This window comes from Syngnathoides biaculeatus, chromosome 20 (assembly GCF_019802595.1).
Source record: "Syngnathoides biaculeatus isolate LvHL_M chromosome 20, ASM1980259v1, whole genome shotgun sequence".
Taxonomy (NCBI): Eukaryota; Metazoa; Chordata; class Actinopteri; order Syngnathiformes; family Syngnathidae; genus Syngnathoides; species Syngnathoides biaculeatus.
In genome coordinates this window covers 16,431,993-16,448,608 of record NC_084659.1, presented here as the reverse complement: position 1 = coordinate 16,448,608, position 16,616 = coordinate 16,431,993, and the positions used below count along the sequence as shown (strand labels likewise).

Genomic DNA, 16,616 nt, shown 5'->3' with positions numbered 1-16,616 from the left:
TGTCCAAACATCACCATGACCTTTGAACCCTCCCCTCGCCAGCACTTTCCTTTAAAGGTTTGACGCCGAAGAGGGCGCAACAGTCCCGTCGGCACCTCTGTAGACGGCTTTCAGATTTCGGCGTACGGAAGTAAATACGTTGCGAATTAAAAATGCCACTGAAAATGTGATGTTGTCAAATTGCCCTTGTTGTTTCAAAGTGATGACATTTTCATTAGCTGCATTTCAGTTGAACTTTTTCATGTGAACAAATTGGCCATCTAAAAAAATGTTTCCAGTCTCCTGAGACGCAACTGGCCACAATTCAATTCCGTCTGAAATTGAGCGTCTAAATTCAGTGTTCAGAAGACTGCGAGTAAGGCCGCCTTCTTTTTTTCATTTCCACTGTTCCTGTGCATCAAACGAGAGGAGGAAGAGTCAACCGAGCGCGAGCGGGACGACGTCGGCTCGGGGGAGACGTCACGTGACCGCAGCGGGGAAAGGTCGGCGTGGTTTTTTGTTTTTGTTTTTTTTCAAAACGTGCAAAATGAATGACGATAGCTCAACGTTTCCCAGTCGGCCGGTGATCTATGATGGAGTAATAACCTCGAAAATATGTGGATGAGCGCAGGACGTTTTGAACAGAGCGGGAGACGTCACTCCCATTTTGTTGTTGTCGTCGAGCGCGACGGCAGGCCGCTCTCTGCTCGCTTTGGTTTCAGACGTCTGTTGCATTTGACAACTCACTCCACGCTAACATTGACCTACAATTTCCGAAAGGGACACAGATGCAGGGTTTTTTTTCTTCTTCTTTCGGCTTGTCCCGTTCGGGGTCGCCGCCGCGTGTGTCGTCTTTTTCCATTTAAGCCTATCTGGTGCTAAAAAAAAAAAAAGGCTTCACGCTTCACCTCCCACCTGTGTTTTCTGACCTGACACAAGACAAGACTTGGGTGAGAGCGCACACAATTTTATGATTTGAAATTACTTTGGTACTCTGTGGGAGTCGATTTTTCGAATTATCATGTCGGTGTGTGACATTTCCAACCAATCTGGCTAAGAAAAAGGACGTGCGTGAGGAGGTAATGACATCCACGGGGCTCTTCTCCAAAATGAGGCTTTTTTTTTTGTCGCTCGGCCGTCAGAGCGCTGAACGCTTTTTTCTTCTTCTTTCCACTTGCAAACCGTCGGGAAGACGCGGCGGCAACTATTGGTCAGGGCTGCGGCAACGCGGCGTCTCATTGGCCGCCACTACTTCCGGATTGGCCCGCCATAGATATGAACACGCACACCGGTGAGACGACGTGTCTACGGAGCGGCCATGTTTGAAAAGTCGACGTTCCCCTCAAAGGCAAAGCATTGACGTTGGAATTAAATCGTAAACTGATCATTTCTTTGTCGATTTACGCGAGCTTTACTTTTGTGTCAGCCTCAAAGCGTGTGTTGAAAATGCTTAACATTTGAAAAAAAAAAAACGATGTTCATCCGTTATTGCTTCGGAAATTTTTTTTGTCGAGGACGTGCGGCGGCAGCGACCGCAACCGCGCTCAGCACAAAGTTCGGCCATCCTTTAAATTTTGGCCCTTTTCTTGCCTTTCACTGACAATCGGAATACACCGGCGTGGTTGACCCGCCTAGCTCATCGTCGTCGTAGGCACGCAGCTGAAAAGGGGCGCGGCCAGGTGACGTCTTCTTCTCTACGTCCCCGCCGAGAGCGCGATTGTCAAAGTGGCTTCCGTTTGGCTCTTCGGCGGGTTTTGTTTTGTTTTGTTTTCGTTGCCGCTGCTCAGATTGCCTCACCCGCAACGAGAGCTCAACAACTTGGAAGCCGAACGTTCCGAAGTTCTATTTCCACTCGGAAAAGAGGCAAACCGACGGAAGTTCGCGCCCAGGCGAGTGTCCGCGCCCGGCCATGAGCTGCCCCGTCAATCTGCCGGCGGATGTTTTCCATCCGGTTCCGAGTCGCGACGGCGTGAAAAGCAGGTGAGCGGATGTCAGTCAGCAGCGACACACTAGAGCAAAAGTCCAACTTATTTGGAAGTCTGATTTGGAACCGTGTCGACCCGCGGGAAGGTCCCTGGCGGCCCCGAGAGCATCTCAGTGGGATCCGCAGCTGAGCCTCGAGCTGTGCTCGCGCAGGTAAAGCCGGAACATCGTAACTTTGCAAAGGTTTGAGGAGGACGAGACGGGAACGGACGACTTGTGCGCCGCAGGATGCCCCGCCTCCTGCTCCACGAGAAGGCCCTTCGTCTGGCTCAGCGTCATGTCCGCCACTGCGGAGCGTCACGTGGTCACTGCTTCTTCCTGGGTTCTGTGGACGTGGATGCAGGTTGGACTTCGGACCTCGTACCAAGAGTTGTACTCCCCGACCTTCTTTGTGTGTTGTTACATATTTGATCTTGATTCTTCTGGTTTCCAGACCCTCAGGTTCACCTGTCTGTGTGTTTTTTCCTCTTTCAAGTATTATTATTTTGTTTTGTCCTTTGGGAGAGGAAACGCTTCCCGTTGTTTTATCCCCGCTTATTTGACAACTCGTCGGTCCGTCGATCACAGGACGTCGTCCAGGTCCTGAAGGGACAAAGCAGCCCAAGACCGTCACACTCCCACTACCTTGTTGTTTTTCTGAAGTGCGATATTTCGTTTATGCCAGATGATCCGCTTTCATATCGTCAGGCCACGTGATATCGACGTGTTTATTCCCCCCCCCCCCCTCCCAAAAGTAAGAGGAGCCATTGTTGTTTTGGCCTTGGAACTCCACAATGGCTGCAGTTTTTGTCGAGTCCCTTCCCCGTTGTTGTCATTGGCCCGCAGTTCTCTAGAAAGTTCCTTTGCGTCCTCCAGGACGAATCTTTGTGGGGCGGCCGCTCCTGGGAAGATTCTTCCACGTTTTCTCCATTTGAGGATAATTGTTCTTCCGATGGTTCGCAGGAATTGGAAAGCTTTGTGATCCTTTCTTGAATGTTGTGGAATTTCTCTAAATTGTGGTTTTCTCGATTTTTTTTTGGGGTGCAACTTCTGGAGTTAATCGGGCCCTTTCTAAATTCACCACAATGAATTCACGATTTAACAAGGGTGTCATTTTCCCACGGCCATAAATGAAATCACATTTCAAAACATAATTTGAAGTTCATTTGGGTTATATTTATCTGATCCTTTACAAGAATTTGCGAGAGGGACCAACACCGTGTGTGTAAGCGCGCACGCGGTGTTGATGAGCAAGTGGACCTGACCTGGCTTGGTACGTGGAAAGCCCCCCCGCCCCCTCTTTTTGGCGTCTGTGATTGGTCGCGACATTTCCCATCAATCGGTCCAAATTTGGATTGACCCCACTGAGACCGAGGCGCATTCTTCAAGGGCGAATTTGGACTCGGGGCAGCCGCCGCGTTGCACCGCACTCCAGCAGTTTTTTTGCGCCGCGACGGCAGCCCGAGCAGACACCCGAAACGCGCCGAGGTGAACCCGGTGCACCCGGTTGCCCTGGCCCTCCGGATGTGATCTTTTTGGGGCGAGCACGCCCTCCTTCTGGTCCCGCCTTACGTAGCAAGCGTTAACGGCGGCGTCCCGCGTGTCCTCTGCCGTCCTCAGACGAGGAAGGCGTCACTGTGACGCTGGACCGCTTCGATCCGGGTCGGGAGCAGGCCGGCGCCTCGGGCCGGGTTCCCGCCGCCCCGCTGCCGGGGGGCGTGCTGGTTCCGTGTTTGATCTCTAATCAGAGGGCCTCCGACGACGACGACAACGACGACGTGGTCCCATCGGAGGCCGAACTCTGGCGCTCCTCCGCTGTAAGTGCCGACCCATCCCGCCACCTCTGCGGTTTTCCTTTCATTTCCTGGTCTTCCCGCGTCAGGCGTTGCAGGCTCACTTGAGCGGTCGGCAGCCTCTGGATCTGGGTCAGCTGATGAGGGTCAAAGGTCGCGTGCGCTGCCAGCAGCAGGGAGGCCCCGCCCGCTTCTCGCTGGGCTGGTCGTCGCTTTGGCCGTCCGTCCGCCTGGATGTCCGGCCCGTCCGCCCCGTACCCGTCGCGCCGGCGCCGTCGCTCGAGAGTCTGAGCGGGACGCCCGGGGGCCCCCGGCGAGGGTGAGGACCCCGTCCCCCGCCACCCGGACGCGCACGCGGTCCAGAACGTCCAACGCGTGTTTGTTTGTGTGCTCGTAGGTTTTTGACGATGAATGAGAGCAGAACTCTTCTTGGTCTGCTGATGGAGTCGGACCCCCCGGCCTCCGACTGCCGCGGTTTTGGTGTGTGTAAGTCATGCGCGAGCGAACCACCGCAAACGCATCCAAACATCCTTGACGACAAACGGGGGCCACTGTGTTAGATGTTGGGTGCCTCGCAGTTGTGAGGACCGGGGTCGAATCCCGGCCCCACCCCCGCCGGTGCGTTCCACGCCCGTGGCCCCGTGGCCTCTTTCCTTGTTCACCCTCCCCCCCGCCCGCCCGACCTCACACCCCCCCCCCCTCCCCCCGACCACCCACTTCCGGTGAGCTTGAGATGTTTCCCCGCTGTTTTGTTTCTGTGGTCTGAGTAAGAGGATCAAACAAACATGGGCCCAAATATTTTTTAACTCATTTACAAAAGTTACAAGGGGGGTGTCATCTAATTTCGTTATGTTCATATGTTTTGAATTCGAAGACAATCCAGTCAAAAGTTTCTCAGGGAGTTCCTTATTTTTGCATTGCGTACTACTTTTTACTCCAGTAAATATGTGGATGACAAAGTTTCGAAACAACGGTACTCTAGTGAGCATAGTTCCACAACTCCATCCATCACCCGAACCTCAAAGCGCTACGATCCCAACACCAGCCGGCCAGGAGCAACGGCAGGGAACCGCGCCCCCACACAGACCCCCCCACCTTTTTTGGGTTGTTGCATATTTGTTTTGAGTTTTGGGGTCCGCTTTTATGACTTTTAGAAAAGAGATTATACAACCCCCCGCCCCCCGAGCCCTGGGGCGCCCCCCCCCCCGCCCCCGCGGCCCTCCTTAGTCCCCCACTTCTTGCCCGGTATTTGCCCCGCACCTACACACATGAGCGCCCGGGAACATCAGTTAAAAGTGGGGTAAGGAATGTAGGGATGGAAAGGTAGTTGACAACCACGCCCCGCCCCCACGGGGTTGAGTTCCCCACACACCCCTAGCCCCTCCCATCCCCCCGGGAGAGCTCCCCCCCCCCCGCTATCACGCCCCCCACCACGCACCCGCCGGCACCCCTTTTTGGTTTTTTGTGTGTGGGGGATAGTGAGATTTGTGTTTTGCGGTGTTATGTGCTGGTTTATAGTGTCTTGTGTTTGGGGTTTTTTGTTGGTTTTTGTGTTTGGTTTTTTTTTGGGGGGTTTTTTATTGTTTTTATGTTTTTGTTTACCCGATGTCAGCTCTCCCGGTTGTTTTGAGTGTGTGTAGAGGTTTGGGTGGGTGTTTGGGGGTGTTATGCCAGTTTTTATAGGGTGTTTTGTATAGTTGGGGATTAATCTCACCCACCCGCCCCTTTTTTAAGAACCATTGCCCTTAAACCTCCCGTCCCCATTTTGTTGTGTAGATTGGTGATTTTTGGTTTTTGGGGATATGGAGTTTTGTGATGGTCTTGTTCCATATGGTCTCTTGTTTTACCTCTCACACTGGTTTCTATTTCCCCCTATAGGTGAGAGCCGCTGTGGGGTGGGCTGGTGGCAGCATTGGCAGAGATGTGTCTATCCTGCTTGGAGATGGATCTTACTATTTTGGAAGATTTGGTTCCTTTTTCATTTGATCCCCTTTTCCTAACGGATAGTGAGCTCGATATGTCATCGAATCTTTTTGTTTTTGGTTTCTTCTCTCCTCTGGTATTCCACCGGTCCCCTGGTAGTGTATCTGAAGAATAGGGGGGGGTTATGCTGGAGGGGGGTTGCCCCCCCTCCCATCCCACCGGCGCGGGATACGTAAATGAGGAGATACATGCCCCCCCCCGGTCCCCTCCTTTTTGTTTTATTTCGGCCCCTCTCGAGAGCCTCCGCGACCCCGAACCCCTTGGCCGAATTCTCAGCCCGACCGATTCCACGCTGCACCCTAGGGTTTGTTGAATTTAGAGGCCCCACCCGGCGGACCTAGTGATCCTCCCACGACTCCCTAGATCCCCCGCCACCTGGACCAGGGAGACGACGCTTGTTGTTTTTTTTTTTAGGTGAGGATGATTGTTAATTTATATCTTTTATTTGGTTTGTTGGGTGTAGGTTTTGTGTCGTTTGTTGGGATGACTTGTTGGTTTTTTTTTTTTTTTTGTGTTTTATTTTTTTGTTAGTTTGTTTTTTGATTTTTTTTTAGTTTTTTTTTGTACCTTTATGTTTCCCTCCCATTCACGCCCCCTCCATAGCCGTCCAGCGCGCCTGCCTAGTTGCCAGTGTGTGTGTTTATTGGGTTTTTTTTTTTATTGGTTTTTTGTCTTGTGGTTGTTTTTTTGTTGGTGTTTTGTTTTTTTTTGAGTTGTATGTGTTTTCCCGCCCTGGCCCACTTGGTTTTTTGTTGATGATTATTTTGCCTTCGCGAAATCCCCCCCCCGCGAGAACGGAAAGGGACCCGAGGTGTCGAACGCGCCTCCCCGGGCATCAACAAACCGGATTGCACGTGACCGGAACCCCATCCACCTCCAGCACCCGCCCCTGGTGTTTTTCTGTGGTGTTGGGTTTGTTGTGCCCGTTTTTTGTGGTCCGCCTACGTTCGTGTTTATTGTGTTTTGTATTTGTTTTTTTTTTTTTAAGGTTTGTTAGTAGTATTCGGAATTGAGGGGGAGAAAAAGGGGCAGTTAGGGAGCTTTACTACCCACTCACCCGGCAAGTACGTTGGGTTGTTTGGTTTTTGTTTTTTGTTTAGGTCCTCCCTCATTTTTTAATTTAGCATTTTTTGGATAACTTTTCTGGTTTTTTTTTTTTTTGTTGTTGTAGTTATGATGTAGGGTTTATTTTTTTTTTTTTTCCCTTATGGCTCGTTTCCCAGCAAGTGGCAACTCAGCAAGAAACGGGAGGGTTAAGAGGAAGGTGGTGAAGAACAAGGGTGGGATCTAGACGCAACCTGCGCTTCCCCACGACATGATATTTTTTGGACCCCCCCTCCGAAACCCCGCAATGGGGACTCAGCCTAGCGACCATCGGCCGAACCGAAGGGGAGGCGGCCGGACACAGCCAGAGTTTCGCCGCCGGCCCCGCCCAACAACAAAGCCACTCCGGTTTGGTTCGCAGGAGGTCGGCGGCCCCCCTCCCAACATTTCAGCCGCCCAGGAACCCCGTTAAAAGAGCGCACATTCCAGGACACCCCTGCAATCGACAAAAACTGGCGGAACCCCGATGTGGTATCCCCGTCCCTCCCACCGCTCCTTTTCGCCCCCCCCCGTGCCGTCCGGTGTTGTAAGGCTGCCTTGGGACCCCCAACCGGATTCCCCTCCATGCGTTTCCCTGCCTCCCTCCCGCCTAGCCTAGGTTTGAAGTACTCTGGTGTGTTCCCGAGCGCCTTTCAGCATCCTGGTGGGGATTTAGGTTTGTATGTTACGATATCTTAATGAAAACGATTTGCTCGTTCGGCGTGGACGGAGATAGGTAAGTGTCATAGGTGTGTCGAGCGGTTGATGGGGAGCATCGTTTGTGCGTTCGTTTTATTGGCTCGCCGGATTGATGGGCTCGGGGAAGCGATCTTAATAATAATAAATGGTGCGTATCACTGTGTGGATAGTAGGGTGTTGTTCTTTAATTGAGGGAGGTGTGATAAGTGTCGGTTGAGATTTGAAGTATGAGATGGGTGAGAAGTGAGTTTTATGGGTTTTTTAAATTTCTTCGCCCCCCCGATGGGGTGGAGGGTTGACTATAGAATGAGGATATTTATCCGTGACGACGAAGCACTGCCGCGTTCTCGCATTGCCCCTTGCCCTGCCGGCACGGGGAAGCACCCCCTCTTGCGTCTTTGCTTTCGAGGTCGGAGTGATTCTCCCCAGCAGCTCCCGAGAACCCCCTCGACCTCGACGCCCACCGATCCGCTCCCTCCTGAGGGACGACCGCCCCCCTCGCCCGCTACAAGACGAGAGGGGGGTACTGGACGTCATAGAAGAAAGGGACGGCGCGAGGGACTAAGTCTGGAGGGGTAGGCGAGTTGGTAGGACCACGGGTGAATGATATAAGTGAAGTGCTTTCGGGTTTCAGTGTACACCTTTGGTAGCGTAGGTTCTTGACCCCCTACTCATTAATGATTCTCCCGCCCCTATGTAACGTCGTAAAATCTTCTTCTCAAAACTATTTGCCGCATTTATGAGACGTTTGTCAAAATAGAGTACAAATTACGTGACCTATTGGATACATTGTTTCATGCACAGCACTGGATTTTCCCTTTTAAAATGAACGCATCATTTGCTGTCAGTTCAACTTTTACAGGTATGCTACCCTGAGAACGCCCAATCTCGTCAGATCTTGGAAGCTAAGCGGGTTTGGGCCTGGTTCGTATTTGGATGGGAGACCGCCTGGCAATACCAGGTGCTGCAAGCTTCTCTCCCCGGCTAAATGCAGAGGGATTACATCAGGAAGGACATCCGGTGTAAAACTGTGCCAAACAAATATGCGTTCATCTAAGATGACACACTGTGGCGACCCCAAACAGGATGAGCCGAAAGGAAAAGAATAAGAAGAAGGCTGGCTGTCAGTTCAACAAATCCACGATCACATGGCAAAGTATGTGAGGATACCAGAAAGCTGGTGAAGCAAAAACTATCCCTTTGTATTCGTGAATTCAATCAATGAGATAGAGCAGAATGAGACTATGCATAAGTTTATGCATACCCCAATAGCAGATGGTAGCACAGACATAACAGGACACAAAATGCCAGTCATATATATCAAATTCAGGGAGGAAAATGATGTCTGCTATAGAACTGTGTAGGTTGGCCAAATGAGTTATATTAAAAAATAAACTAATGGAAATTGCTGTTGTAATTTGATTCTTTTAATAAACCATGAAACTTTCAATGATTATGTATGATACTGATGTGTGGCCACAGTGAGCACTTCTGATGTTGCTCGCAGTGGTCCTCAGTGTCCTCATGGATCTTGTCTTTATGCCCAGACAGATGAAAAATTAGAGGGTACAGTGGTCTCGACTATTCACACAGGATATGTCACGACAACGGATTTAAGATTTTTGGAACGGAGCAGGACGCAATGTCAGAGTTACAGTGAAATTTTGGCAAAAACGTTTGATGCCTCGCAAACTTCATATTGAAATCCAACAGGATAAAATGGTTGAATCATACTACGCATGTAATTCAGGGTGAGTACTTTTTACTTGGAAAGATCACGAGTAATATCATTGTCTTTATAAGTGAATGGGTGTATTCATTTGACTTGGCTCGTAATCGAACCCAGTGCTCTGTCTTAAAAGTCTGATGTGATACAAATAGGGAAATAGACATTTGTCTTTCATGCAGTCATTTACGTATCACGAACCCGAATCGTCGGCATACAACATTACATACTTCATTCAGCAGGTCAGTGATACACTAACAAAGTGAAAGTTATTCTCCTGCAATGTATAAAGCACTGATAATAATTCAATCAAACTCAGAGAAGATACTTCTCCCTCACTTACCTTCGAACGTACAGCCTTGTGTTTGTTGATATTGTCCACATTTAATTGTACGTACCGTCTTCCACGAGCCTTACCCATCTTAGACACTTCAACTGTGTTTTAGGCTTTGGAAAATGATCAACCGGAACCACTTTTAACCTAGCTGCCTCTGATATCTTTCATCTTTAACAGAATGCACGTTCCCCAAGTGCATTTGAGGACCGTTTTGTTCATAACATTAACTTTTCAAAGCACAGGCGACTGATAACCAGCATTGCTTGTAGGACAATACGGCAAGAGGGCCGTGTTAAGACAATGCGGCTATCTGATTGGCTATTATTGTACAAGTGATTGAAAAGGTCGGAAAGGTCCATTGTTCTCAATGTGGGAAAACTTTTCCTTGTAAAGCCAAATGCCACATGAGAAGACACGCGGGAGAGAAAACTTGCTTATTCAGTTTTTAGTCAAGGATTCTTATTAATATTAGGACATGACGACAAGAGGGGCGTGTCAAACCAGGGGTTAAGACAATGCGGCTATCTGATTGGCTATTATTGTACGAGTGATTGACAGGACGGAAAGGTCCATTTTGAGTTACTGAGTAATAACCCCCCATTTTCTCCTTCACATTGTGCAGTTGCAGTTAAATACTGTAAAGATATTAATTTAAAGACTTTGTCTTTGCCTTTGGTCTTGCAGATGTCAGTGAGTATCTTAATCCACAGCGGCAACAGCCAGTGTCTGGTCACATCAAAGAGGAGGATGAAGAGGTTCAGCGTATCAAAGAGGAGGAGGAAGAAGTCATACACATGAAAGAGGAAGAGCAGGAGGAAATCATCCAGCTTCCATACACTGGTGTTCATTTGAAGAATGAAGATGAAGGTCAAAGTGAGGAGAGACGAGGGGCGGAGCCTTCAGAATCAGAATCAGGTTTACTGGCCAATTGTGTAAAAAGACACAGGGAATTTTTCTCCGGCAGTCGGTGCAGCCCTGGTATGACATTCAGGCCAACCAGGAACATCTCAAGTGATGGAGACCACTGTGGAGGGTCACAAACAGACGATAATGATGATGAACAAGCGGGTGGTGATATGACATGTCACACTACCAACAAATGCTGGAAATGTTCTTGGTGTAGGATAACTTTTGCTTCTATAAATAATTTCAAACAACATGTGAAAATCCACACAGATGAGAAGCCTTTTTCCTGCTCAGTGTGTGGCAAAAGATTTTCTTTGAAGGCAAATTTTAAAATACACACAAGAACACACACTGGTGAGAAACCTTTTTCATGTCCAGTTTGTGATAAAAGATTCACTCGGAAGGGAAATTTAAAAATACACACAAGAACACATACTGGTGAGAAACGTTTTTCATGTCCAGTGTGTGATAAAAGGTTCACAGAGAAGGGAAATTTAAAAAGACACACAAGAGAACACACTGGTGAAAAACCTTTTTCCTGCTTAGTTTGTGGTCAAAGATTTAATCAGAATGGAAGCTTAAAATTACACACAAGAACACACACTGGTGAGAAACCGTTTTCCTGCTCAGTTTGTGGTCAAAGATTCACATGGAAAAAAGATTTAAAAAGACACACAGGAACACACACTGGTGAGAAACCTTTTTCATGTCCAGTTTGTGATAAAAGATTCACTAAGAAGGGAAATTTAAAAAGACACACAACAACACACACTGGAGAGAAACGTTTTTCATGTCCAGTGTGTGATAAAAGATTCACTCAGAAGGGACATTTAAAAAGACACACAAGAACACACACTGGTGAAAAACCTTTTTCCTGCTTAGTTTGTGGTCAAAGATTCACAAGGAAAAGAGATTTAAAAAGACACACAAGAACGCACACTGGTGAGAAACCATTTTCCTGCTCATTATGTGGTCAAAGATTCACTCAGAAGGAACACTTAAAAAGACACACAAGAACACACGCGGGTGAGAAATCTTTTTCCTGCTCAGATGTGGCCAAAGATTCTCTGTGAATGAAAGTTTAAAAAGACTTAAGAACACACAAGTAAGAAACTATTGCTTGCTCACTTAGGTCAAACATTCTCTTCTAAGTGCAGTAAAAACAAGAAGTAGCCCCACCACACACACACACCACCACCTTCCCATCCACACCCCAGGAATTTTCATGTATGTGTATCTGCGTACCAGAATGAGTGAAACATGTGAATAGTATTTATACTTTACATATTTGAGACTAAGATTACAACAGTAGATGCTTTTACTCAAATCTTTGTCAGGTTTATCACCTGACTTCTGGAATAAAGTGCACAAAATCCAACGACAAGAAGAGTCTGTCTCATGAGGAGCACATGAGAGACTAGACAGTAACAGTCTCCAACCCCGTTCTGAACCAGCGTCTCGTGTTTTCTTTTTTTTTTTTTAATTTTGAGAGCGCACAAGGTCAAGAGGGAGGGGTGAGCAAGCAAGTTAACAAAGGCACATTCTTTGATAACGATGTGTGTGTGTGTGTGTGTGTTGGTGAACTTGTCCTTGGCCACTTCTCGGGTGATCAGGAGTCAGCTGGTGCACCTGTGTGGGGGCTGCGCATCCTGTATGTGCCAAGACTCTTCAAAGCAAGGATAATACTTTGGCTTTGTAGCAAATCCATAATAAATATATTTACAATTGAATCCAATAGAATTTTAATAGAAATTCTGTTGGACCTGGGTCCTAAAGTTCTATAGTCTTTAGAAATTCTTTAGAAATTTTTTAGCAGGGGTTGCCATGCCTCACAATCTTCCAAAATGGCGACTGAACAGAATAGGTTTGATGTGGATTCTCTATCGCGTATTACCGGTAACATTGAGGTATGTTTTTTCCCAATAGCGTTCTACAGAGAGGTCTCAACTATTTCATTTGCCAGGGCTGAACCGGCAGGACCATGACATTATGGTACTAATTAATTGCCATCACAGTACGAATTCGAATCTATAGCATTGAATTTTTTTAAATCTAATGTTACAAATTCAACGTATATATATATTATACAGTGAAGAAAATAAGTATTTGAACACCCTGCTATATTGCAAGCTCTCCCACTTCAATATCATGGAGGGGTCTGAAATTTTCATTGTAGGTATATGTCCACTGTGAGAGACATAATTTCATAACAACAATCCAGAAATCACAATGTATGATTCTTTAATGATTTATTTGTGTGATACAGCTGCAAATAAGTATTTGAACACCTGAGAAAACCAATGTTATTATTTGGTACAGTAGCCTTTGTTTGCAATAACAGAGGTCAAACATTTTCTGTAGTTGTTCACAGGGTTTGCACACACTGCACGAGGGATTTTGGCCCACTCCACCACACAGATATTTTCTAGATCGACAGGTTTCTGGGCTGTTGCTGAGAAACACAGAGTTTCAGTTCCCTCCAAATATTTTCTGTTGGGTTTAGGTTTGGAGACTGGTAAGGCTTTGCCTGAACCTTGATATGCTTCTTACAGACCAACTCCTTGGTTTTCCTGGCTGTGTGCTTCGGGTCATTGTCATGTTGAAAGCCCCAGCCACGACCCATCCACAATGCTCTGACTGAAGGAAAGAGGTTGTTCCTCAAAACCTCACAATACATGGCCGTGGTCATCCTCTCCTGAATACAGTGCAGTCGTTCTGTCCCATGTACAGAAAAACACCCCAAAGCATGATGCTACCACCCCCATGCTTCACGGTAGGGATGGTGTTCTTGGGATGGAACTCATCATTCGTCTTCCTCCAAACACAGTTAGTGGAATTATGACCAAAAAGTTCCATTTTGGTCTCATCTGACCACAAAACCTTCTCCCATGAGTCCTCTGTATCATCCAAATGGTCATTGGCAAACTTAAGACGAGCCTTGACATCTGCTGGTTTAAGCAGGGGAACCTTTCGTGCCATGCATGATTTCAAACTATGACGTCTCAGTGTATTACCAACAGTCACCTTGGAAATGGTGGTCCCACCTCTTTTCATGTCACTGACCAAGTCCTGTCGTGTAGTTCTGGGCTGATTTCTCATCTTTCTAAGGATCATTGAGACCGAACGAGGTGGTATCTTGCGTGGGGTTCAACTCCCATTGAGATTGACCGTCATGTTTAGCTTCTTCCATTTTCTAATGATTGCTCCAACAGTGGACCTTTTTTTCACCAAGCTGCTTGGTAATTTCTCTCTAACCATTTTCACCCTTGTGGAGTTGTACAGTTTGGTCTCTGGCGTCTTTGGACAGCTCTTTGACCTTGGCCATGTTACAAGTTTGAGTCTTACTGATTGTATGGGGTGGACAGGTGTCTTTATGCAGCTAACGACCTCACACAGGTACATCTGATTCAGGATAATACATGGAGTGGATGTGGACTTTTAAATGCGGACTAACAGCTCTTTGAGGGTCCGAATTTTTATCTGATGGACAGGTGTTCAAATACTAATTTGCAGCTATATCACACAAATAAATCATACATTGTGATTTCTGGGTTGGCCTGTATGTAGGTATTAAGTACTTCAAGCAGTGATCAAAGGAGCCAATGGGTGCACGAGGAATTGCACAATATGCTTTTTTGATGGATGTATAAGAATGATCTTGGATGTTATTTGCCCTCGTTGGACATTTAATGTGCTGCTTATATTTGGGGAGTTTGAGGTTAGGTTTAGCTGTGTTAAAATCTCCTCGGATCATGAGCAGCGAATTTGGGTGTTTTTTTTCTCAACCTTGTTTATCTGCTCGACGACTTTTGGCAGTGCTGCGTTCATGCTAGCTTGAAGCGGAACATAAACACCGACTAAGATGAAATAACTCACGCTGTGAATAAAACGGCTTACAGTACAAAACCAACAACTCTAAAAGCAGGCTGCAGTGTATGCTGAGCTCATGTCCATGCACCATTTCTCGTTGATATATAAGCATATTCCACTGCCTTTTGTTTTCCTGTTAGCTCAGCGACATGGTCCGCATGATGGAGGTGATTGCGGTGTCAGACACTCATCCACAAAGCCAAGTCTCCATGAAGCACAGAGCTGCAGAACCTCCAAAGTTTTGTTCAGAAACTGAATGAATTCAGGGTTTTGATTGTCTCATGGGCAAAAAAAAAAAAAACCTCTCCTCAAAAATGTGAAAAAATTACCCACTCCTGACTTGTAAAAAATACAGTGAAAGCTTTTTTTTTTGACACTGATTCACCAGTCGAGCATTGAGCTGCCTAGCAGTGGTTGTAGTGCCAATTATATACCCTACTGTTGAGCTTACACCTCGACAGAATCCTACCGTCACTGGCTCTGTGGTGTAGTGGTAGTGTGTCTGACTCCAGAACAGAAGGTTATGTGTTCAAATCACATCAGGGTTGTTTCTTTGGCATTGTCATGGATATCACAGGTTCTGCTATAAATTCACATGCCATTCCACTGGAAAGGATGTATCATGGGATTGGAGCTGATTGGTTGAGCATTTGACTGACTTCTGCTTTTGTCAGGAATGTTTCATTTTTCACTGAGGAGTAAACTTGAATTTATTGGGTGTAAATCCAAATATCAACTTGTTCCAAGTTTGTCGTCATTCAAAATTTCACCGTTGATGTTTGTATTCGTGAAGCAACTGCTGAAAATAGCCGAGAAGCGTTACCGTCGCTCAGTCTTCACCACTTTGAGTGTGTTTACGATGGTCACAATTGATATCATTTTGACTTTGAACATTATTCGTCTGTAACGGGAACGACCCCGACGTGAGCTAAGAAACTTGAGGGTCCGACATCCTACTTTTACACCATAGAGGTGACTTTTCAATAGCTTTGTCCAGGGACCAAGAACAGTGGAAGGGTCCTAAAGCAGATGTACGGGAGACGTGAGTGTCAGAAGTAAAACATTACTCACAATCAGGAATTTATCTAAAATGATCTAGTGCAGAGGGTAGGCACAAATCCTTTGATCCTAACGGTTCTCAATCATACACATTTCACAGCTGTAATGAATCATGAATATTATCTACAGAACTTAGAGGAAGCAGGATGACATGGTGGTGTATCTCAGTGGTGGAACATTTGACTGCAGATCAAGAGGTCTCTAGTTCAACTCTGGATGCCCCCTTCCTGTTGTTCTGTTCAAAGACTGCATGAATTTAGGGTTTTGGTCATCTCATGAGCAAAAAAGCCTCCTCTCAAAGATGGGACAAAATTACCCAGTCCTGACTTGAATGACAAATACACTGCAAGATTTTTTGACTCTGATTCACTGGTCGGGCTTGTCAGAGACTTTTCTTGGGTGCCGATTATATACCCTATAATTGAGTTTATGGAATGGTGTGATGTTGTTGTGCTATAATAGGAACAGGATGTGGAAGTGCACTTTTATTTTGAAAGCCAGCACTTTCTCTGTCATTTATTCTTTTTCGTTCTTTTCAACGTTATTGTGTGTTTAAAAATGTTCATTGTAGGGGGGAAAATGCCATTGAATTGTTGGTGAAAGATCTTAGAAACAGGAATTAGGCTGCGTGCTTTATTTTGAAGCCACACTTATAGTGTGATGGGAAGAAATACTTCCTCTTGTTTGTGAGATTCCTGGTGGATGGTACACATTTTGTTCTCCTCCACATGTTATCATTGTTTTGTTGTAGAATATGAAAATGAATTATTTTAAAACATTTTGCAAAGCGGGTGCTCACAGAGGGCCGGTGTTGAATGTGTTTCATCAATTTCAAACGTAAACTCGCTAGGCGGAGAAGTGAAGACGTTGTTGAGGTCCGTGTGTGTCGTTGGGCGACCATGTACTTTGTGTGGTGTGAATGAGTATTAGCAGAAGCTGCATGGTGACCGTGTTCTTGATGTTGCAGAATTTGAGAGTAATTGTGAAGAGAAATCTGTGAACATCCGCGAATGGGTGTCCTTTATAATACAGCTATGTGAGTTTATGCAAGTTTTTTTTATATTCTTTTCATCTGTTGCAATGTAAATCATATGTTATTTTTTGTGATATATTTCCTCTTGTTTGTGAGGCTCCTGAGTGTAAGAGTTTTGGGAGTAATTGTGAAATCTGTGAACATCTGTGAATCTGTCTCTTATAATACAGAGAAAAGATTAAACCA

General features: G+C 46.4%; 3 protein-coding genes and 1 pseudogene across 3 annotated transcripts in view; all 4 read left to right on the top strand.

Moving 5' to 3' along the window:
* LOC133493995 (alpha-2-HS-glycoprotein-like) overlaps positions 1-359 on the top strand; it is a 3,139-nt gene extending 2,780 nt beyond the window's left edge. Inside the window, exon 9 of the mRNA XM_061808011.1 lies at positions 339-359. Coding sequence (XP_061663995.1) covers positions 339-359 — 21 coding nt within the window. The remainder of the gene's footprint in view (positions 1-338) is intronic.
* Positions 205-8,064, top strand: LOC133493994 (SCL-interrupting locus protein homolog). Its single transcript, XM_061808010.1, has 8 exons — positions 205-1,959; positions 2,050-2,115; positions 2,190-2,305; positions 3,562-3,758; positions 3,824-4,053; positions 4,132-4,220; positions 5,613-5,629; positions 7,909-8,064. Exons 1-8 carry the CDS (start codon positions 1,889-1,891, stop codon positions 8,062-8,064), a joined length of 942 nt encoding a protein of 313 aa, XP_061663994.1. The 5' UTR covers positions 205-1,888.
* Positions 8,065-8,353: 289 nt separating this feature from the next.
* LOC133494042 (5S ribosomal RNA) lies at positions 8,354-8,472 on the top strand (annotated as a pseudogene).
* Positions 8,473-9,120: 648 nt separating this feature from the next.
* LOC133493497 (oocyte zinc finger protein XlCOF6.1-like) lies at positions 9,121-16,611 on the top strand. The gene is made up of 2 exons (XM_061806924.1): positions 9,121-9,250; positions 10,247-16,611. The coding sequence occupies exon 2, from the start codon at positions 10,357-10,359 to the stop codon at positions 11,539-11,541; it is 1,185 nt and encodes a 394-aa protein (XP_061662908.1). The 5' UTR covers positions 9,121-9,250; positions 10,247-10,356; the 3' UTR covers positions 11,542-16,611.
* The last annotated feature ends 5 nt before the right edge of the window (positions 16,612-16,616 follow it).